General features: G+C 37.3%; 5 protein-coding genes across 6 annotated transcripts in view; 3 read left to right on the forward strand and 2 right to left on the reverse strand.

Moving 5' to 3' along the window:
• The window catches only part of Rfx (regulatory transcription factor Rfx), a 30,664-nt gene extending 28,656 nt beyond the window's left edge, over positions 1 to 2,008 (reverse strand). Inside the window, exon 1 of the mRNA XM_069498671.1 lies at positions 2,003 to 2,008. Within this exon, the coding sequence (XP_069354772.1) occupies positions 2,003 to 2,008 (6 nt within the window). The remainder of the gene's footprint in view (positions 1 to 2,002) is intronic.
• Ifrd1 (Interferon-related developmental regulator 1) overlaps positions 1 to 22,937 on the forward strand; it is a 92,997-nt gene that overhangs the window by 43,926 nt on the left and 26,134 nt on the right. The gene's annotated exons all lie outside the window — the stretch shown is intronic.
• On the forward strand, positions 1,289 to 5,009 carry LOC117982052 (ubiquitin-like protein 4A). The gene is made up of 3 exons (XM_034968330.2): positions 1,289 to 1,344; positions 2,287 to 2,443; positions 2,532 to 5,009. Exons 2-3 carry the CDS (start codon positions 2,396 to 2,398, stop codon positions 2,934 to 2,936), a joined length of 453 nt encoding a protein of 150 aa, XP_034824221.1. The 5' UTR covers positions 1,289 to 1,344; positions 2,287 to 2,395; the 3' UTR covers positions 2,937 to 5,009.
• LOC117982386 (uncharacterized) lies at positions 4,174 to 18,810 on the reverse strand. Of its 2 annotated transcripts, XM_034968743.2 has the most exons (10): positions 18,656 to 18,810; positions 18,230 to 18,444; positions 16,097 to 16,246; positions 15,495 to 15,583; positions 13,965 to 15,065; positions 13,131 to 13,402; positions 11,940 to 12,041; positions 10,276 to 10,363; positions 9,329 to 9,424; positions 4,174 to 9,126 (listed from the first exon to the last, which is right to left on the reverse strand). In XM_034968743.2, exons 1-10 carry the CDS (start codon positions 18,788 to 18,790, stop codon positions 9,014 to 9,016), a joined length of 2,361 nt encoding a protein of 786 aa, XP_034824634.1. In that variant the 5' UTR covers positions 18,791 to 18,810; the 3' UTR covers positions 4,174 to 9,013. The 2 variants fall into 2 exon arrangements, with proteins under 2 accessions (XP_034824634.1, XP_069354731.1); XM_069498630.1 differs by lacking the exons at positions 4,174 to 9,126; positions 9,329 to 9,424; positions 10,276 to 10,363 and adding an exon at positions 10,493 to 10,799.
• On the forward strand, positions 19,794 to 22,723 carry Nup35 (Nucleoporin 35kDa). The gene is made up of 4 exons (XM_034968747.2): positions 19,794 to 20,112; positions 20,617 to 21,036; positions 21,815 to 21,992; positions 22,544 to 22,723. The coding sequence occupies exons 1-4, from the start codon at positions 19,947 to 19,949 to the stop codon at positions 22,650 to 22,652; spliced, it is 873 nt and encodes a 290-aa protein (XP_034824638.1). The 5' UTR covers positions 19,794 to 19,946; the 3' UTR covers positions 22,653 to 22,723.

Genomic DNA, 22,937 nt, shown 5'->3' on the forward strand with positions numbered 1-22,937 from the left:
TTAGGTAGCTGGTTCGAATCAAAACAAGTTCGATCATACTAACATTTTCAGAAGTACAAGCTCTGGACTTTGTTGAGAATTTTTTTCACTACGTTACTCACGTACTTACAAAATAATATAGGTACCTACTAAAGAAAATTCAAATATATGGAGATTTTAAAATTAATCATCATGACCGGCCCACTACTGGGCACAGGTCTCCATTCAGAATGAGTAGTTTCACGCTAGCCAAGACTTCACACACCTAAGGACTCTTGGAGGTTTCCTCGCGATGTTTATTCCTTTAGCGTTACAGTTAATTGCTTAAAACGCACATAACTCCATAAAGTAAAAGCTTGGAATCAAACCCCGGACCCTCCAAATACGAGGCCGACGTCGTATAACCACTACGTCCTACACTACTGGTTACTAGCTCATAATCACCACCGCTCACATAAAAATTAATCAACATGTTTTAATTGATCAGAAATTAGAACAGCAGCATTTAAAACCAGAATGGTAGGTAACTGGTAATAGTAAACTTGTTACAAAATACGAGAAATTAAAGTTCTATATTAAGCAGTCAATAGTGTCGTATGAAAAATAAAATACCTTCAAAATCATATATGGTCACGGATAACTTTCCTTCGTAATAATTATCGACTTCATTCATATTGTTAAATTCAAATTCTAACTTTGGTTATCTATCACCTTGGTAATTAATTTTATTTATCCGTTATCGGCATAACTATTTAAAAGATGTAATTTTTTAAAAAATTGACAACTTGTTTTTATGAAGAGCAAAAATCTAGATGGCCTTTTTTTAAATCAAATATTTTAGATAGAAAACCTTTTTTTTATCTAAAAGCTTCTTATATGCTAAATAAAATGTAAGCCTGACCAGTAAATAAAAAACTTCGCCATGTCGTGGAAAAAACGGAAAAAACGGAAAAAACCATTCATAGACCATTCACCATAGTCGCGAAAGGAAAATGGTTCACATTATAGGTTGTTCTAGGTAATAACTCTCTAATAACTAGGTAGTTACATGGTAACTAGTTACTTAACGAATTATTTTTATTTATCAGCCAAGTTTATCAGCGACAAAGTCTGAAGGTTTTTGACTCTATTCCTTAGTTGTCGACATTCATCTAAGGTTGTCAACATCAAATAATACTACTCTATGGTTGTCAACATGACTGGTAGGTAGTACCTATGTGGCGTAGTCTGTGATTAATATGTAATTGGTCTGTGGGTTAAACTTAAACTGTCAGTGTCAACGTCAAGGCAAAAAAAACCAAGCAAATTACAAATTAGCAAAAGCAAAACCACTCAAACCTACAAAAATCTATTCTATAAAATAAAGCTGTTTTCAGTCTTGAGAAACTTACGAACAAATGGTTTTTGTATGGAATAACTAACTTTGCGTTGCCAACATTCAAAACGTGAAGTCATTTTACCACCATAATTCACAAAACCAAACAAATATGTCTGCCTTGGCCGTATTTCGTTGTTTCGTCATAATTTTATTGTATTGTGTAGTTTATTTGTTTGCATAACAAACAACATCAATCGACATAATATTTTATTGTATGTGACTACTGATTATTGTGTTACGTCGAGTTGAGCCACTGCTCCTCCGTTTCATCATCATCACCACATTTTACGAGATAATTGACTCTTTAGTTATAAGCGAGATATTTGACTCTATTAGTGATAGTGAATCTTTATTATTTAACGAGGAATTTGACTTTATTAGTGTTATGTGAATTGTTGCTGAATTGTAATATATATAAGTTATAACCTATAAAAAACACCATGGGTAAAGGTCATAGAACATGTGAGGCCTGCGGTATCAAGGAAAGACACGATGAAATGATGCCTATTTGCTGCTAAATGCATAAGGTTTTCCATTTTTCTTATTCTTAAAAAAAACATAATTTTGTCTGGTTCAACTACTACCTACTTGAAAAATATATAAATACCTACCTGGTATAACGATAAATAATTTGTTTTATTTTACCCGCATTTTCACAACAGCTTCAAACGATAGGTAGGTATAAACCACAAAATATTATTATTATTATATAGAAAAATCCAAAACATCGATAAACTGTCGATACGGTGCACATCCCTACTTTTTGGCTCATCCCTACTTGACAGATCAAGGTCACTGGCCAAAGCAAGTGTTTTATAAGTTGGTAGCACTGCTTTTTTTAAGCAATTGGCTAAAAGGGTTAAGAATTGATACAAAACATAAATGTTCTAAGTTCCGCCTCTTAAAACGTAGTGATTATATTCTCTTTGGCTGTTTTGTCCTGTGAAAAACACAAAAAGTGATTTTTAAATGCGTACGCATTCAAAACAATTAGTAAATACGTTAAAAAGTATCTAGTTTGTAAGATTCAGCCTCAAAATGAACATAACTATAAAACAACTACAAGGAGGTGAATGTTCTGTTGAGGTACGTAATAATTATTTACGGTCTTCATTGTGGAGATTCGGTATATTTATTCGTTCCTTTTATGTTACCTAATTTGAATTATTTATAGGTAACACCCACAACAAAAATACTAGATATCAAACAGCACATCGCAACAAAACTACGGATTCCTATAGAAGAACAGAAATTACTACTTTTAGGTCGAGCCTTGATTGACAATCAAACTGTTGAATCTTACCCATCAATAAAAAATGGCACAAAATTGAATTTGGTTGTGAAGAAACCGGATGGGTTACTAGAGGCTGCTACGAAGTGCTTTAAAAAGAACGGTATGTCAGAAACAGAGGCACGGACAAAAGCAAGCCTTTTAATAAAAGTAGTGGAAGAAAAGTTTAGCAAGTTATCCTGGGACGATATAGAGAGGCTATCGTTAGACTGCATGCTCGAGGAATGTGCACAGCTGCAGCCAGTGCAAGAGCAGGACACAGAATGCGAAGATGTGTTTCCATTGTGACCAATCATCAATCACTTTTGGGAATTGTTAGATCGTTTATTGTAGTTAATAATTATTATATTGTGGTAAAAGTGAAATAAATCAGTATGACATCCAAGTTTTCAATTAAAATCTGCTTATCAGTTTTTTGATGGCCAACTCTTGACAGTAATCTTGTCTGGTAGTCAGTGATGATGCAGTTTAAGGTAAACCAGGAAAAAGTCTGACGGTTTTATGAAATCCAAACCCTTTCTATGCTACACTATACTGAAAAGCGACAATGCTTGGAAGGACAGCTTTTCCTGTAGGGTGGCAACTGGTTTTAAGTAGATTGTGTATGTACATCACTAGGAGCTTTAGCTATGCAAAGCTATTGAGCAGACCAAACTTAACTAATTATTCATTATTCTCAAATGAACCCTGCTGAGAATAGAACCAGACTTATAAGTACAGTGTTCACCACTGAAGATACAAGGTAGACTGCTGGTGTAAAGTTAACTGAACCGGTGTAACTTATAAAATATCTGTTTCATTTTCTTCCAGCTGATGTCCACGATATTGTGGCTAATTCTACTGTACACAATCTCTAAACTAAAATGACACATCTAAATTGAATGCTATCCCTTTCATAATGTTCCAAATTTATTAATTGTGTTGTTTACAAATGATGTTTGCACCAACGGTTCCTCTGGTGCTGCAAATGTTCATGGGTGGCGGTAATCACTTAACATCAGGTGACCCGCCAGCTCGTTTGCTCGCTATCTCTATTTAAAAAAAAATGTTGCTTGCAGCAAAGGATAACACTAGATTTAGACCTGTTTAGATTGTGTACAAGAGAATCTGCACCATTGTCTGCATGGATTTAGGTTTTTAAAATCTATGGGAACTGATGTCCCAGGACAAAAGTATCCATCAGTCTCAATACCAAGCTATATATTGTGGTAAAAATATAATAAATCAGTATGACATCCAAGTTTTCAATTAAAATCTGCTTATCAGTTTTTTTCAATGGCTAACTCTTTAAACTGCCAAACCCCGTATACGGTTAGCCCGCATCCATCTTAGATTGCATCATCACTTACCACCAGGTGAGATTGCAGTCAAGGGCTAATGTGTATCTGAATAAAATAAAATAATAATAATTAACTATGTCCTTGCCATATTTTGTCCTGAGAAGGGCACAACAGAGGTATAGGTTTACTCAGCTATGCTATAGGGATGACTTCATTGATAATAAATGTAAATAAAAGGCATCAAGTTAGTTATTTTCTTAGTTTATTAATACATGTTCATTTATTATTTCTAATAAAAAATTCAATATTGATGGCAAGTTCATACACATTTTAATCTACTAAAGAATTAAATGCAATTATCTTTGTGACACTAATGGTTGTAACTGACTTATTACACGGCTCTAACATAGAACCTCTATAGTCTTTACCCAAATTCTGACTTGTTCAGTTTCACTGCAAGTTCTGATAGTTACGCATTGAAACTGAGTCGTCGAGTTATCTGTCTTACAGGTCGTAGGTAAGTGCGAGCGAAACAGACAGATAACTCGACAACTAAGTTTGAAATGCGTCAACTATAGTATGCAAAAATTGCTGTAAAGATAATGAGATGTTTATACAGTGCAAAAAGCTGACTTTTGCAGTTTAAAAAGTTACTTGCCAATAAAAATAAACACTTCGTGAAGTTGATCAGAAGACCAATCCAATACTGTGATGTATTGTGGAATGGTTGTAAGTCAGTAGCAACCATTATTTTACCTGAGGTTATTATGTTATTAGCATATACAATGAAAAATATTGTAATCATAAAAACACAAGTCAATTTCCTTTACACAAAATATGTATATCAAATATGAGTGATTGAAATTGAAACTTTAAAACAATACTTATTTACAATTTTTCAATTTTTTATGAACTAAAGGTAGGTAGGTCTAGGTACTTATAGTGGAACTTCCCATTTGAAAATATATTAAAAGTTTAAATTAAAAAAGTAGTAGTAATCATAACTAATTATGAATACAGTAAGAATAAAGCAATAGAAATATTCTTATCAAACTTAATATAAGTTTTTTTTAATCGCCTTTTTACTTTTTCATTTTTCCTAAGAACTACAAAACAGAAATATGGCATAATAGATGACGTCCGCGTGGATTTAGAGTTTTAAAAATCCCATGGGAACTCTGATTTTCCAGGACAAAATGTAGCCTTTGTCATCCCCCGGGGCTAACTCTGTACCAAATTTCATCAAAATCGGTTAAACTGTTGGGCCAGGAAAAGCTAGCACACAGACCGACAGACACACTTTCGCATTTATAATATTAGTATGGATACAGTATGGCAAGGCTCTCTTGGCACTTGAATGACAGGGGGGGCGCTGTTGGAGAACAAAGGCTAATAGGGAATATTCAAACAAGAACAAAGGGGACACTTTACGACAACGTTAGTTCCGATTTTCGCCACGCGCCTTGTCGCACTGTACTATGCACCAACTCATCAAATTGAATGGTGGATGACGTCATCGAAACTGACCAATACGATTGCTTTATTTTAAATACAGCAATCCTATTGGTTGCTTAACAATAGCTTTTTATAAAGTTTTTAATTATATACACAAAGTGCGGTTTCTAATCTGACTGGTTGTGCACAAATCTCTAAAAAGGATACTTACCCACATGTTCACAATCATTACTATGAGGTCTCACAGTGCGCTTAAACGCACAGTGTGTGGTTCAACCAATCAGATTAATTTGTCACGTTAATTTTCGATAATCTGATTGGTGGAATCCACACTATGCGTTCGAGCACACTGCGATTTCATAGTAATGATTGTGAATACGGGTGTTAGTGTATTTTGTCAACCTCGAATCACGAGTTTTGGCATGTTAGGTCTTATAGCACAAGTAAAGGAAGCCGAAAACCGTAAATTTGTGGTTACATTGATTAAATAAATTAAATGCAGTAAAGACAGTAATTTTTTGAAACTGTTTTAAACTTGTAACAACATTTCACAGACACTACTTAAAATAAAACAACGCCTAATTCCATTCTATCACAACCTTGCAATGAGCTACCGAGTTAGTGTCTGTAAAACGTGTTACAATATCATTAATGCAAGAATGCATTATTTATTATATATACATCGATAGTCTGTGTGAAGGATCCCAACACATCTAAAGTTACATCAACATCGATTTAACATTTCTAAATTTGTGCTGATACAGACAAATATTTCAAATTCTTACGTACATTTGGATTACATAGTCACGTTGATGCACAAACTCTAAATTGGGTACTTTCCTACTTTTGAATTTGATAAATATTATTACTTTATTATAAACTAGGATAAAAATAATCGGTGAAAAAAATTTTAAAATCCAACAAAGATTTACAAAGTTACAGGCATTTTAATTTTGGAGTGGGAGGGTCTTCTATCCCTTTCTCGCAAAACGAAAATTTGTATGAAACCGCACGAAGCTACTATGGCATTAGTAAGGTGTGACGTCAAAATGCTATATCGTTATCTCTGTATAATCAGAAATATTTACATGCTTATAACTTATTGTTATTTGATCGATTTAATTAGTTTTTTCAGTTTACTTCAATATTTTTATCCTAGTTTATAATAAAGTTATAAAAAAATTGGAGTCAAGTACCCAATTGACTAAGGCTGAGCTCTATAGAGCGTACTTTAAAATTGTTCAAAGGGAATTACTATTAAAGGGCTGAAATAAAATAGATTTGTCAGAGCGCGAGATACAGCCATGCAAGTGTGCACCCGCGCGAGTGTGACCTAACGTACGCCCCAATAGGTAGGTACAGGGCTCTGCAGGGAATATTGTACATCGACCTGTAGAAAGAGATAGCGGTTTCGTAGAGCGTTGTCTCTGTCGTTGAGATCGACAAAACGCACATAGATATGAGTGACAGAGACAACACTCTGCGAAGCCAAAATCTCTTTCTAAAGGTTAATGTACAATATGTCCCGTCAGTTACTTTAGTATTCTGTGGTCACATTATGCTATATAGATCTCAGCTTAATCCTTATCCGCAACGAACATTGTAGCTAATTCTGTTGTACACAATCTCTAAAATGACAGGTCTAAATGTATCGCTATCCTTTTTATAATGCTCCCCATAGATAAGGATAACACTAGATTTAGACCTGGGACACAGAGTATAGAGAAATAGAGGTTATTACACCTGTCAAAGAGTATAGAGGTATAAATTTATGTATAATCGAATAGCCACCGTTGATTATAACTATATAGTATTTCGTTTAGGATTAAATAGTTTTAATTAATTATTTTTGTATATTATGAACATTCAGAAATCTTACAAAATATTGTCAGATATAAAATCAAATCAAGTGGCAAGGTTCTAAAGATTCTTAGAAAAATTAATAATCTATTCATCTGTACACTGGCGATACATATTATTTTTTAACTTAGCAACGTTGTTATTTTTCAAAATGGACATACAATTTTTACAAATGAACAAACTGAAATTCTTTTATTTTGCCAACTTATCTATTATAGACAGATTGATTAGTTTTGGTCGTAAAGCTTAACCGAAATTGCAAGCAGAAGCCGAGGGAAAATGATAGTTACAAAAAATACAATCCATCACAGACAGTAAAAATATCAACTATCATAAAATAGAATGCACGAGCAAATAAATTGTAATTTTTAGGTCATTTTACCACAATCTTAAATAAAAAAAATATAATATATTTATTTACATTAAATAATAAAATAACTAAACATTGCATGTTAATTCAAAAATATTTCTTCTTAGAAGTTTAGTAACTATGGCTGTGTGAGTGTAATATATTTACAGTGTTCATTATGATAATATCATCAGAGCGGCGGGGTGATTGAAAATACATTTCTGCTTCACTGAGAGATATTAAAATAGTTTTTCTTAGAAAACCTTCAATGGATTAAAAATAAATGTCAAATGAGCTCTGTGGCTATCATTCAGCGTTGGACACTCGAGTTAGCACTAGCAGTAGGTCATTATTTGCCAGTGTATATTTCGCAAGTGGAACATGTCAATGCGAATTGCAAACATTAATATACGTGTGACGTAAATAGATCATTATTGCACAGTGTGACACACAAAATATTAGATTTTGCGTGATTAAAACACGCTCTTAAGTAACGCTTATCCGTAACTTAAGTAGTCACGTCATTAGATTCGTCTTGTCATGACAGAAAATGATGCAGTTCATACCACAGTTGGGGTTTGTTTGAAACCTTTTAAATTATCGTGAGTTATTTCCATTATAAATATAGATGCTCCCGGCTGTACTCACGTGGTTAATCGACGTAAGCCCGGCTAGTTTAGAACCCATGCGGAGTCCTTTTCCTAAGGGACTCAGCTCGCGACGACTGCCCAGTCCAGTTGGCAGTCTCAACCGCGACGCGTTTGCGAGCCGCATTGACTTATAATAGTAGGTAACAATAGCATATAAACGATAGTATATATTATACGTAGGTATAATAGTAGACAAACGAATGCACATCACTCAAGTGGCCTGCTTTGCACACATATTGTGTATATGTATGTTTCTTATTACAAAATGTAGAAAAAAGTTTTATAATATCAACAAGTTCAGTTTATTATAAACCTTGACACTTGAACATAAAGTTTAATAACGATTGCAAAATATTTATATTTAAGACCATTCATTGACAAATTTAAAATATTCAAATTTTTCAAATGACAGCAAAAATATTTATTCTAAAATAATACCTACTTAGCAGCTAAGCAATAAGTCTAAAAATTTAAGTAATTTGAAATAAGCTTTTTGGCTGATATTTTTCGGGCCGCATTTGAAGCGCTTATTTCATTTCTTGAGCATTTTATTTCAATGGCGAGCCGAGTCCTTGTGAACAAGGACCCCGGATGGGTTTGAAACTAGTCAGGCTTACGTCGACTAACCACGTGAGTACAGCTAGGAGCAATTTATATTTATAACCTTTAAATTACCTACTAGTTACTTATCTACAAACTTCGATGCAATGTATGCGCATTTTCACAACGTGTTTGTTTGGTGGAGTGTATGAGGAGGGAGGAGGTATAGAGTTACTCGTAGTCGCTGTCCTCAGAGGGCTCGGACTCGGATTCGGAGCTGTCTGGATGGTTCTTTGTGATCTCCACGCAATTGTCTACATCAGTCAGTCTTTTCAGTGATTTACCTGAAATTATACCCATAATACTCATTTCTGATGCAAGTGCGCAAAATAAAAAATTATAGTTAAGGCACTTTTAATACCCAAGCTGCAGGCGAGGGTTTACCTTGGTTTCAAACTTCAACAACTTTGCAGCAATATTTTAATGGCACATGAGTTGAGAGTCTCCAGTCTAGACTAGAATAAATCGTATAGTGTAGATATGTACCAGTGAGGGTGGTCAGCAACCGCGTCTCATGCGCCGGCGGCACGTTGATGGTCCCGAGCCGCTTGGCCAGCTCCCGCGCGCGCTCCACGCCTGAAACTACGGCTGTACTATAGTCGACGCATTTTAAACTGAGTCGTCGAGTTATCTGTCTGTTTCGCTCGCACTCACCTACGACCTGTAAGTGCGAGCGAGACAGACAATTCCATACGTTTTTATAATAAGCTTCCAGAAAACATATTGGAGATGTCTCTCAACAAGTTCAAAGTTTAACCTAACCAAAGTAAACTAATTGAAAAATCCTATTACAACGTAAAGGATTATTTAAATGATAACCAAGCTTGGGAATGAGTTGCTTAACGGCTATGTAATAGTTCTAATAAGTTTCAATAATTTTGTAAAGTGGTGATAATAAAAAGAATACCCGGCTGAGTTTGTGTGGGCTCTTCTCAGACCTGGGCGCGTTTGGAACCCTCGTAGCTTTAGTTTTAAGTTTGCGTAATAATTATCACCACTATCTCTTACAAATTGAACATCTGACTATCAAGAAGAGTAATTTATTACCTATTTTGAATAAATCATTTCACTTGACTTTGACTTTAACAGACAGATAACTCGACGACTCAGTTTAAAATGCGTAGACTATAATGTCGAGCTCACTTGGCTATGCGACCCGGGAAATACACAGACCAATAGTGTCTTGGCCTGTAGTAATAAAAATGATGTGATTTTTTGTATAGCGGTAGTTTATGGGTCTTCTTCTTCTTCCTTACCTTATCCCTAATTAGATGGTCTAGAATTAATTATCAAAGAAAATAATTTTAAAAAAAACGTGATTTTTATTTATTTTTACAAGGAACGTCACGCTGTACGGAAGGTGATTAATGACGTCATTGAATGGTCGTTAATGAAATCATATGGATGTCAAAGTTTCATCGGCCTAGACTTACCTCTAGAGGTCTCTTGGCTGAAGTCTTCCGTCATAGCCTCTCTTTCCGTCCTGTACACGCCGCTCACGAGATCCCACACGAAGAGACACTGGAAATAGTACATTATTGCAAAGACCGGGAAGTAGGCAATTGCAGGTCGAGGATGAGTTTGAAGGCCGAGCCGCAGGCGAGGACTTCACTAAATACGAGACAGGCAATTGCTATTTCCCGCCGAGGCATATATTATAGTGCTTTTCTCAAAAGAATGCAGGGAAATAAAACACACTTTTTATATTATACATTAAATTTAATTTAACATGAACTGTACATTTCAGCATGGAATAAATTGCCCATAATGTAGATGGCTTTTTAATTTTAGCAATCTTATTAAAATACGCCAAAAATACTGTTTCGGAGATAATTTTCACTTTTTTCTCGTTTTTCCAACTCATAAAATTTTCATAATATAGGTACTTTCATGTATTTTTCTTTCGACTTCGCTGGAAGCAGGTTTTCCATTGCCAATTTGGCTTCTGATCTTAAATCTGGTGGAGTACAATCAACCTCCATTTCACTCTCTGAATCGTTGGATCTCATTTTAATTATTATTAAATTTATAAATAATATCTGTCCCAGCTGTACTCCGGGACAGATATTATTTATAATGGGAATCACTCACGGTAGTTTAAACGCTAAAATATTATTAAATTTATATTTATTAAGTAGATACCTACTAACTACTACTAAATAAAAAATCAAGACGAATTTTCAGCTTTGCCGCCAATTTTTTTTTATCATCTGTGCCGACAGGCAAGTGGCTATTATATATGACGTAAACGCAATTTGTACTAAGCAAAGAGACTATGGTATGCCAAGAATGACAAAAGAGATCCGATCAAAGAGTATTTAATAACCCCAGCACGCCGTTTCATACAACATTGCAGGAGCGTTGTAATGTTCCAAATTCAAAAAACGCTCCTGCAATGGATTTGATTTTCTTTGTCCGAAAATTCGATACTTCGCGTGTTCTTTTTTCGAAAATAATGACAATATTTCCATGCATGTAAAAAACCGGCCAAGTGCGAGTCGGACCTCGTTCTTTTAGGGTTTCGTACGTAATCATGTTTTGGTCATAGCTTACATACTACCTACTTTATGAATCGTTGTTTTCAGTATTTGTTGTTTAAATACCTACAGTATAACATGGTAAATAATATACTGAAAAAAATGATGTAAAACTGACAGTGGGGCCGATTCTATTGTACACAATCTCTAAACTAAACTAAATTAACAGGTCTAAATTTAGTGCCATCCTTTTCCGCAAGCAACATTATGAAAGGGATAGCATTAGATTTAGACGTGCCATTTTAGTTTAATTAAGAGATTGTGTACAATGGAATTAGCCACAATGTATATTATTAGACTATTATTGGTGAGTTCCTACAATACTAAGCGAAATCTGGGAAAATTCAGAAAATTATCTTTCAGGTACAAATATGAAGTAAATGAGTATTTTTGACCAAAGTTTTTATGGAAAAACATGTAGATGCATAAATGTTACGCGCGCTAAACTCATTACCATAAGCCTTCGAAGTATGATTAGTCTACTATTTTCGAAAAAACTAAAATTAGAAAGAAACCAGCCCACAGAGAGAAGAAGAAGATGAAGAAGAAGAAGATGGTACCTGCGCGGCGTATTGGCGTCGGTGCTGCAAGCAGCCGGCCGAGGGCTCCTCGCACGCCTCGCACGGTTCGCCCTCGTTCGCCCACAGCCACATTGCGCACAACTGAAACATCATTAATACTAGGTGATGCCCGCGGCTTCGCCCGTGTCAATTTAGGTTTACAATATCCTGTGGAAACTCTTGAATTTTCCGGGATAAAAAGTAACCTATGTCCGTCCCCAGGATGGATGTGACAGACACGCTTTCGCATTCATAATATTAGTATGGATTACAAATGCGAAAGTTTGTCTGTGTCTGTCTGCAAGCTTAGCACGGCTCATGCGATTAACCAATTTTGACGAAATTTGGTACAGAGATAGCTTGCATCCCGGGGAAGGACATAGGCTACTTTTGGTCCCGGAAAATCAGAGTTCCCACGGAATTTTAAAAAATCCACATTGACGGAAGAAGTTGCGAGCATCATCGAGTATCTTTATATTTAGGGTTGCAAAGCTTTACCCAAAACAGTTGTTCTGTTTGACGGCCATTTGAAACACGCCATGTTTAGTTACTCTCAAGTCGCATTGCACCTAAGTACGCGGCAGAAAAAGCTTGGATTTGACTCGTTCCAGCAATGCACGGGGCTGCAATGGCTTGTATAGTATGGTATAATACATTGTAAATTGAAAAATTAAAAAGAGCAACCGCCGTGTTTCTTGCTGGTTCTTCTCGGTAGGAACGGCATTCCGAACCAGTGGTAAATTGAAACTGCCTGACGATTCATAAGCACTTGTAAAAAGTTTACTTCAATAAAACATATTCTATTCTAGAAAATAATATACATCTGCCTTTAGAATGACATTTCGGTTTTGTAGAGCATTGTCTCTGTCACTCATACCTATATGATGTTTCCTCGGTCTCAACGACAGAGACAATGCTCTACAAATCTGGTATCTTCTTCTAAAGGTCGGTGTACATTACTTTTTGCTGCGCACTGTACAAAGTAACTCGACAGTATCCAATGTTAAGGGGGGTTGCGCTTGCAACCGCTCCCAGGTGCTCGCGCCTACCACTACCCTGACCCCAAAACAGCCGTTCTATTTGGCGGCCATTTTAAATATCGAAGATAGTACTTCAGTCCAAAAATGTCCTAAGTGACTCTCACGTGCGTCGCGTCGCGCTTAAATAAGTTTTAGTTAATAAATAACTCACCCCAGACAGACACCCACTAGACTGACAGACGTCAATAACGTGGCAGCCAAAGTCGAAGCAGTATATGAACTTCTTGCCCCGCAGAGTGCACAACCTCCCGCACACTTCGTTACAAAGTAACTCAGTATCCAACGTCCTCTGCTGAGCTCGCAACGTTAAGGGGGGTTGCGTTCGCAACCTCTCCCAAGCGCCTGCCCCCACCCCCTGCAAGGCCTGCCCCACCCCCTGGCCGCAGAGGGGTAAAGCTACGTGACAGTCAGCTATGCAGTCGTCTGAAAGAGAAATGTAGCTAAGGCTTGGGCCATGTCGCCAAGAACTCAGTGACGAAATCTTCAGTGTTTTTGGTAATACATATTATTGTAAAAATGAAACATGTCTGAATAAAGGCTTATTTATTTATTTATATAATGCATACATTTTGAGAACGCACTCGCCATATTTGTTTTATACGTCAAATGTCATGTCAAAAGTACGATTTTAGTCTAAGGGTACCTAAACCATATTTTAAGCTTCTTGGGTACTTCTGAGTTCTGACATGATATTTGACACAGCAAATATGGCGAGGTCGCTCTCAAAATTTATGCATTATACAAGCGTACGCGTAAGACCTCACACGCTCTAACGGTCATAGAACTGTAGACCGCAATGCGTCTATGTTCTATCGCACCGCTCAGTTCTGCTAGTAACACGATCAGCTAGTTTCTAAATATATTGTACGATATGGACATTGAACTAAATTAGTACCAATGACCTATGACAGAGCTATTTTAAACCAAAATTGTATTCTATGAAGCTGTTAAAATTAGGACGGCACATGTAATAAACATAACTTACCTTCAGAATCCGTGATAATAGACGTAATCTCATCATCACTTTCCAAAAAGTATCTTGTAAAGAATTTACTGCACTTAGAATTCCCCGTATGCACTAAATATGGATCCTGAGGACTAACCGGACAATCTGACAAGGTTTTGGACGTGTTATCGTGTACTGACACCGTTTTGAGAGTGCCGTCGTCTAGCATCTCCATTACTCTGTACTCTGACTCAGAGTTTCTGTCAGATTCCAGGGAAGAAAGCCCCGGGTTTTTGAGATCTAAACTATTTGTTGGGGATGTAGGCCTAATTTGATTATGGGCTCTCAAAACTACGCTTTCAACCGGTGGGGATCTCGCTCTTCTAGCTTGGCTTTTACTGGTAGAACCTGTGAAATATTTCCTATTACTCCTTAAAACTCTAAAAGGGACGATATTTTCGTTGTTGTCCTCCGAGAATTCGTATTTCTTATCCGCTAAACGTCGTTTTCTAAACATACTCAGTTTCTCGCACTTTATATCTGCTTCTTCGACGAATTCATATGCTTTTTCCGCTTTTATCCTATGTGCTTCGTTGAACCTAGACATGCTTTCTGCTGGCCTTCTTCTCGGGGACCTTAGAGGTGGGCTAATTAAAGTCCTTATTGAAGGGGAAGGCCCTTCCCATTCTTCCATCAAATTGTGCGATATAGAGGAGGCTTGGATGCACAATTCCTGTCCCATAACATCAGGCAACTGGACTGGCTTGGACATTAGATACGGTTCTTCGATCTCTGAGAAATCTGCTAGAATGTTCTGTACCACGTTGTTTTGATATTTGGGGGACTGAAAAGCGGCGGATACATCGGAAGCCGGTGTACTAGGATTCGTGTAAACCGAATTGATTTCTTCCCTATCTAAAGAAAATTGTCGTTCCTCTTGAATTTCGCTTCTTTCAGGGTCGGGTTTAACTAAATCTATTTCTAGTATGTGTATGAAGTCTGTGTAGATGATGATTTGGTTGGTGTATGCGAGCTGCACGACGGGCTCGTACAAGCTGGAGTCGAAGGAGCAGACGAATTTAGTGTGTATCGCGAAACTATGCTCTAGACATCGTTTGTTACAATTTGGGTCTGGGTCATCTGTGAACAAAGTTTTTCTGAGTATACTTTCTGAAATGGTAAATTCATAAACATTGATCGCTCATTACAGCAACTACCAAGCAACGCATTTTACAGTACTTTACTTTACTTAGCATCTGAGATGTGAACTGTGTCTTGTAAATGAAAATAGACCTTGTGTATAGTAAAGCAATTTTATGTTTGACTACCTGATGCCCGCGACTTCGTCCGCGTGGATTTACATTTTTAAAAATCCCGCGGGAACTCTTTGATTTTCCGGGATAAAAAGTAGTCTATGTGTTAATCCAGGGTATAATCTATCTCCATTCCAAATTTAATCCAAATCCGTTCAGCCGTTTTTGCGTCATTGAGTAACAAACATCCAAACATCCACACTTTCACATTTATAATATTAGTAGGACGTTACAATAGTTGTCGTAAGCTATTTACCTTCATCTTTAGAAATGGCAGAGCATTTTCGACATCCTAGCTGAGGCACTCCGATAACACTGAGGTAGGAACGTTCCGAGAGAGATTCACTGAAATGTACAAAAGTGTATCAATATCTTCTAAACAATTTAGTACCTAATTAAAAATACCACCACAGACAGACAGTTTATATTTTAACTAGCTTATTCTCGCAACATCGTCCACGTGGACACACTTTTCGAACCCCTATTTTACCCCTAACTGTAAGGGTTGAATTTTCAAAAATCCTTTTTTAGCGGATATCATAATAGCTATCTGCATGCCATATTTCAGCCCAATCTATCCAGTAGTTTGAGCTGTGCATTCATAGATCAGTCAGTCAGTCGGTAAAATGTATAAGGCTCGTAAGACCTATTTTTACCCGCATTTTATTGATAAAATAAATCATTCACTCATTCATTCATGCATTCAGAATCCAGGTGTCCATATCCTAGCAGTTCTAATTAGAAACGAAGAGGCAAATCACTTACGTGTACAATAGTAGAAAGGTGAAGGAAAAACAGGTCAAAAAGTTATTGGGCTCTTGTTACTCTGTTGGGCACCTCACTAATGGGCATACTCACGCGATGCCATACACCACCAGCACGCCAGGGTTGTGCTTCCACTGCGCCATGGAGATGGTCACTTTGCTGTCCACACTGTCGTCGCCGAACAGCGGCACGCTGTGCACCGGCCGCGCCACGCAGCCCGGCACCCACAGCAAGAAATGTAGCCTTCAAACAAATTTTTGGTTAACAACTTTTTGAACGGAATTTAATTTTTTTCCAGAAAATTTGATGTAAGGAACTACTAAAAGCAGATTGGAAATGTGGTGTACACTACACAATACACAATTAATGCCATGCGTCACTGAAGGTGTCATAAATTATCATTTGACTAGCTGATGCCCACAACTTTGTTCATATGGATTTAGGTTTTTAGAAATCCTGTGATAACAATACATGTTGATTTCCTGGAATAAAAACTAGCCTATGTCACTCTCCAGGTCTTTAACTATATCCATGCAAAAATAACATCAACCCATACCCACACCATTAGGGTGTGGTTAAAAGACAAACTATCAAAACAGCAAAAAACAGGTAGGTAGTGATTGTAGCTTAGTAGCAGTTCAATATATGTTACTTTTATGGTAAGCTAATTATTATTTTCAGATTATAACAATAATTTACCTACATACACAATGCAAACGAGAGAAGCATATAGTACAATCCAAGGTTAAAATAAAATTTGCATTGCGTTAGACTAAAGTCTGATTTATGAATAGCAATTACCAACCAATACATATAAATAATTATGTACTAATAATATTATAGCACCAACCAATCACTACCCCTATTATAAATTCGAAAGTGAGTTTGTTTGTTAGTTTGTCCCTAATCACGTCGCAACGGAGCAATGGATCGACGTGATTTTTGGCATGGGTATAGTCCAAGACCAGGAAAATGACATAGACTACTTTTTATCCCGGAAAATTAAAGAGTTCCTACAGGATTTTCAAAAACCTTAATCCACACGGACGAAGTCGCGGCCAGCTGGTTTCAATATAAAGAAGATGACAGCAATGATGAATGGATGCTATGTTCAATGGAGAGCAATAATGAAGTCTAAGTTTAAAGCATGTAAAATTTTTACAAAAAAAATAAAAAACCGACTTCGTTACATAAACACTAAAAATTGAAAAATAATTTAATTTATTACCGAATATATTATGTATACAAGAGTTAATATAGTTCCATAATAATACTTTTTGGTGCCGGTGCCAATTAGCTTTAGCTGCGCGAATCGTCTAGACTTCATATTTTTATGGGACTCCACAATGGCACCTCATTGGCACCGACCCCAAAAAATATTATTATGGAACTATATTAACTCTTGTATACATAATATATTCGGTAATAAATTAAATTATTTTTCAATTTTTAGTGTTTATGTAACGAAGTCGGTTTTTATTTTTTTTGTAAAGATTTTTTATTTCACAATTTTTAGTGGCCCCATGGAATTATGCTATGACTGGTTAAAAATCTACTGTTTACTAAGCTATTACACTGATCGCGAGCAATTTACTCTTATCCGTTGAGGAGTTCCAGTATCTATCTTCGAAGATGTTCATCAGATCTTCACCAAATTGAAATGGGACCAACTTTGAAGTATACCCTTTCAAACAAAAAAAGAATTTTCAAAATCGGTCCAGGCGTTTTTGAGTAATCGGGGAACATACATAAAAAATAAAAAAAATAAAAAAAAATAAAAAAAGATTCTGACGAATTGAGAACCTCCTCCTTTTTTTGAAGTCTGTTAAAAAGTAATAATAATGCTTGTCTAGAAAATGCTAATGCACCCTTACCTTGAAGATATTCTTTTTTTAATTTATAGACAAGGGCTTAGCTGCAGATTGACAGCTACTATGTTACGATCGCAATCACCTCTGATTGGTTGACGCTCGCTACAATGCATTGTTGCAACAAGAATCGCAAAAATCCAGCCAATCAGAACAATAATTGAGATTGTAATAATGATTGATGCAGGTTTCCCGCAATCGAGGTGCAGATCTACAGAACTGGTAAGTGATGATACATCCTGATGAAGTCGGAGGACTGCACTTCCTGGTGCACTTTTGAGGAAGTTGATCCCAAGCAGTGAGTGAGGTGTATAGTGAGTGAGGGATGGATGGAGATTTTTAATATAGTGGTACATACGTAAACTTAGAGCTTTCCCGGAAGTACGCCTGGATGTTGCAGCTGTAAGTGAAACTTAGCAGAAACTGTCCACATTGAGAGAACCCCATAAACACATGCTCCCTCAAGTACCGCATTGGCACAATGTCCATGAGACAAAAGCGCAGCCGGGGAGGTATCTTGTCGAATATCCTTTTGCTTTTCTCACTAGGCTTTCTTGAAGTGCTACCATATATCTGAAAAACATTATTTATTTTAAAGTATCAGCATGCTAATGAATGTTATCTAAAGATCGCGAAGTTTGACTGTCAGAGTTATAATATGAGGATTCTAATTAGAGGTTTTCTCAGATAAAAATTGAGAAAAACCCATTCGAAGATAATAGTCAAAAACAAAAATATCAAGATATGGGAGCCTTGCTATTGATATTCTCAAGTTCAAACATACCTCTCTACTAAACAACTTATGCACAATATTATTAGTGCTAACTGAGATTTCATTTGGAGTATTGCGATTTGTTTTACCACATTCATTTTCGCTAATTGAATCGAAATTCTCAGATTCTTCAGCAGCTGAATCCATGTTTGACTGCTGTTTTGACTTTTTTTTGACAATATAGCAATGCTGCCAATTTAGAAATAAATATGATGCTAAGTACCTTAGAGTAGGTATTTACTACCTATTTTTCCGTATACGTTTTTATAATGGGTTATATACACAGTGGCCAGTGCATGTTGCTTCTATTATGCACAGCCATCGACATAGGAATACACGGACCTATCACTGTCAAAGTCTTAAAAAGCAAAATTAAACTAACCATAGATAAAAGAAATAACGAGCCGAGCAGGACATCGGACCCATAGAGTAAAGTAATACACTGGAAATAGAGAGCCTTCTCATAAGATTTTAATGTCACCCAAATTCCTAATGCAAACCTAGCACCATCTATTAGTTGGTCAACTACAACTGTAACTGTATACATACCTATAGGTATCTACATACATATATACCTACTATACCTATATATAAATAGGTGGTACCTACTACGTGCATTATATAGGTAAACCAAAACCACAATAGACCTTTGACTTAACAGTGTTTTATTGAGTTTCAAAACAAGTATTAATTTAACAATAATACTTAATTTATTAGTGAATTGAAAACAATAAAACACTGAAAAGTCAAAGATCCATGTGATTTTGGTTTATCTATTTAATGCACGCAGTGTAACAGGACCACCTTTTTATTGGCACCTTAATTATTATAGGTTCATTGGAATAACAACACTGATTGTGATTTACTTTTTATTTTTATTATGTCTCACAGATCACTAAATGTTAATTTCACGAGAAGACGAAGAAGAAACCACTCGACTCGACGTACTAGTAACGGAATTTACCTTTCGCCAAAACAGAAAAAACAAAACACCATGCCGATTCAAAACACAAATGGCAGCCATTTGCAATCTCTGACCATAGAGTAAAGTAAATCAAGCAATAATTTAGTTCATGTGACCAACTAATAGACGGCGCTAATAAAAACTACAATAGGTGATAATAAGCGACTTTCCGGCCCTGATCGGACCCCTAACTGGTCGTTGGTCGTTGTCGTTGGTCCGGTAAACTATTATAGTTATGCATTTTTAAAAATAATTAAATAAGTAAAAACGTAACTTAAGTATTTGTTAGAAATCATAATATTGATTGATAATACAGAGTAACTGCAAAAGCACTTTAGAATGGAACCCATGACTTTAGGAAGTCCAACTCATTCTCCATCTGGGAGCCCTAACGTGGGATATTTGCCTCCTTTCTTGTTGGGCGAAATAAATCCACCAACTATGACAGCGATGTCTCCGCGGACGAATAGCTTGTCACCAACGAAAGGCCGTAGTCTTGCTTTCGGTAAGTTTTAATTTTAAGACATTATTCCTTTTGCCTTATGAAAAGGATTACAGAGTTTCTTGCTGGGCCTTGTCAGGAGAATCTGCTTTCGAAATCTTGCCAACCTCATCTTGCTTTGTCATAAACTCTATATAAGTTGACCTGTAATTATTTATTTGTTACTAGCCTGCGACTTCGCCCGCGTGGATTTACATTTTTCGAAATCCCGCGGGAGCTCTTTGGTTTTCTGGGATAAAAAGTAGCCTATGTATTAATACCGGGTTTAATCTATCTCCATTCCAAATTTCATCAAAATCCGTTCAGCAGTTTTTGCGTGATTGAGTAACAAACATCCACACTTTCACATTTATAATATTATAATAAATATAATAATATAATATAGTAGGAAGTAGTTTTAGGATTAATTTTCATATTGTGCAACTGCTCTAAGTTCGCAATTACATTATTATACTAATGCAAAGCTGACTACTTGGATGTTGTTAATTATTTCTGTATTGTTTGCAGGCTCACCCACAAGCCCAACTCAAACCTCCACACCAGAACAGAAGTTATATCGCCAGAACATGTCAATGCAAAAACAAGCCCTATACAACCATCAGAACATATACCCTAACATACCTCAGTCACCCAACGTTTCATACTCGGCCAAGACCAACGGCCCTCCCATAGAAGACTTATTTGACACTATAAAGAGCGAACCTTCTGTCAACAAATCTTTATTTCAAGAGAACAGTTTCTTAGGCTATGGCAATAATAACTCCTTAATGCAGAGTTCGTATGTAAATAATGTGAATAATCAATCGTATGGAGCGTGGCAAGATGGTTGCCAGGAGCAGGACGAGTACTGGGTCACTGTGTTTGGGTTTCCGCCCAATGCAGCAAACACAGTGCTGGCTAGATTTAGTAACTGTGGTGCTATACTTGGTAATATTCAATCATTTTTCATATATTTTTGTTTGTCTACTAGCTGATGCACATGACTTAGTTTGTGTGAATTTAGTTTTTTAAATTCTGTGGTAACTGTTAAATTTTCATGGATAAAAAGTAGCCTATGTCACTCTCCATTCTTTAACTATGGCCATGCAAAAAATCACGTTTATCTGTTGCTCCGTTGTAATGTAATTGAAGGACAAACCAAAAACCAACAACAAACACACTTTCGCATGTATAATACAGGTAGTGAAATATCTAGTTGTTTTGGAGTTGCATCCTAGACATTACTTTGTGGGGAGACTTGAGAGCTTTTTTATAGCTTAAAAATCTTATGGCATTTGGATGTAGACAACTGAATAAGTAGCTTTGCAAAAATTATCAGATAGCCAAATCGTGCTTGACTTTAGGTCTTTCAATTGGGTTGAACTTTCAATTTTAGTACACAGTCTGAACATTGAACTATTGTGTGTTTGAAATGGTGCTATGTATTCAAAAACTTACTTGGTATAGGGCTTGCGCAGACGGGGGACTGCTGTCTGTGAAGGACAAAGGTCCCTCTTGGTGGTATTTTGCCATAGACCTAATTCAATTGACCATCAATAATAAAGTGTGCATTCTGCAATGCAGTTCTTGGAGATGCATTTTTGTCCAGGCGAACAATAGTCTCTTGCCTGCATAGGTCATTAAAAGTAATGCCATTCTTTGCACAGAAAAAACATGTAAAAGATGGCCCAGATTGCTTTGTTACTTAGGAAAAAAATTGTTCTAGATAAGCAATACCCCACCCCTGGCAACTGGGCCCACATCCGCTACGCGACGCGCGCGGAGAAGGAACGTGCGGTGGCGCTCAGCGGCCGCCAGGTGCTGCCCGGAGTGATGGTGGGCGTCGTGGAGTGCCGCGAGCCGCCGCGCCGCCCCGACACCAGCCCCAACGTTACTATGGAACGGTAGGCAGCAATACAACTTTGCCCACATCCGCTACGCGACGCGCGCGGAGAAGGAGCGAGCGGTGGCGCTCAGCGGCCGCCAGGTGCTGCCCGGAGTGATGGTGGGCGTCGTGGAGTGCCGCGAGCCGCCGCGCCGCCCCGACACCAGCCCCAACGTTACTATGGAACGGTAGGCAGCAATACAACTGGGCCCACATCCGCTACGCGACGCGCGCGGAGAAGGAGCGAGCGGTGGCGCTCAGCGGCCGCCAGGTGCTGCCCGGAGTGATGGTGGGCGTCGTGGAGTGCCGCGAGCCGCCGCGCCGCCCCGACACCAGCCCCAACGTTACTATGGAACGGTAGGCAGCAATACAACTGGGCCCACATCCGCTACGCGACGCGCGCGGAGAAGGAGCGAGAGGTGGCGCTCAGAGAAATAACATTTCTGTTCTTGCACTATGGCCCTTTGTCCAGTAGTTCACCCGACTGCCAATTTTTCTCTTGCGGGATTCGAACCTCGTACTGTGTCTATTGCGGCCGGCTGTCTATAGTTTCATTTTGTTTATTTTCAGACAAAGTGCTGCAAGATCTCTCTGCCCCACACCGATCCCCAACGCCCCGGTGCCCCAGAGGTCCAGTGGGATCATCTCCAAGGCGCTAGATTATGTGCTCGGCTGGTGACACATACTGTACCTCACACATCAAATGAATTCCCTCACTTTGTGGAAGTGCAATTAGTTTAATGCTATTATTATTAGTAGCACAGTTCACGACAGTTATGGAACTTGTAACAAAAAGTGGCTTCAATATTACTGGCAGGCGTCAAATTTTACCTACATTTCTATGATTCTTTGATTTCACGTCACCCATAGCCTAATATTTGACATATCGTCCGATTTAGGATCAAACCGAGAGTCCATTCTAGTTCACTCTGTCAGTAAGATTAGTGTGCGATTTGAACGTCAT

The sequence above is a fragment of the Maniola hyperantus genome, chromosome 5 (assembly GCF_902806685.2).
Source record: "Maniola hyperantus chromosome 5, iAphHyp1.2, whole genome shotgun sequence".
Lineage (NCBI taxonomy): Eukaryota > Metazoa > Arthropoda > Insecta > Lepidoptera > Nymphalidae > Maniola > Maniola hyperantus.

Bases quoted from the DNA above. Each gene is read 5' to 3' on its own strand.
- LOC117982052 (XM_034968330.2), top strand. From the start codon at position 2,396: ATGAACATAACTATAAAACAACTACAAGGAGGTGAATGTTCTGTTGAG. The intron at 2,444-2,531 runs GTACGTAATAAT...AATTATTTATAG, and splicing joins GAGGTGAATGTTCTGTTGAG to GTAACACCCACAACAAAAAT.
- LOC117982386 (XM_034968743.2), bottom strand. From the start codon at position 18,790: ATGGATTCAGCTGCTGAAGAATCTGAGAATTTCGATTCAATTAGCGAA. The intron at 15,584-16,096 runs GTGAGTATGCCC...TGTACATTTCAG, and splicing joins CTGGTGGTGTATGGCATCGC to TGAATCTCTCTCGGAACGTT. The intron at 9,425-10,275 runs GTAAGTCTAGGC...GTACAGCCGTAG, and splicing joins CAGCCAAGAGACCTCTAGAG to TTTCAGGCGTGGAGCGCGCG.
- Nup35 (XM_034968747.2), top strand. From the start codon at position 19,947: ATGGAACCCATGACTTTAGGAAGTCCAACTCATTCTCCATCTGGGAGC. The intron at 20,113-20,616 runs GTAAGTTTTAAT...TATTGTTTGCAG, and splicing joins AGGCCGTAGTCTTGCTTTCG to GCTCACCCACAAGCCCAACT. The intron at 21,993-22,543 runs GTAGGCAGCAAT...GTTTATTTTCAG, and splicing joins CCCAACGTTACTATGGAACG to ACAAAGTGCTGCAAGATCTC.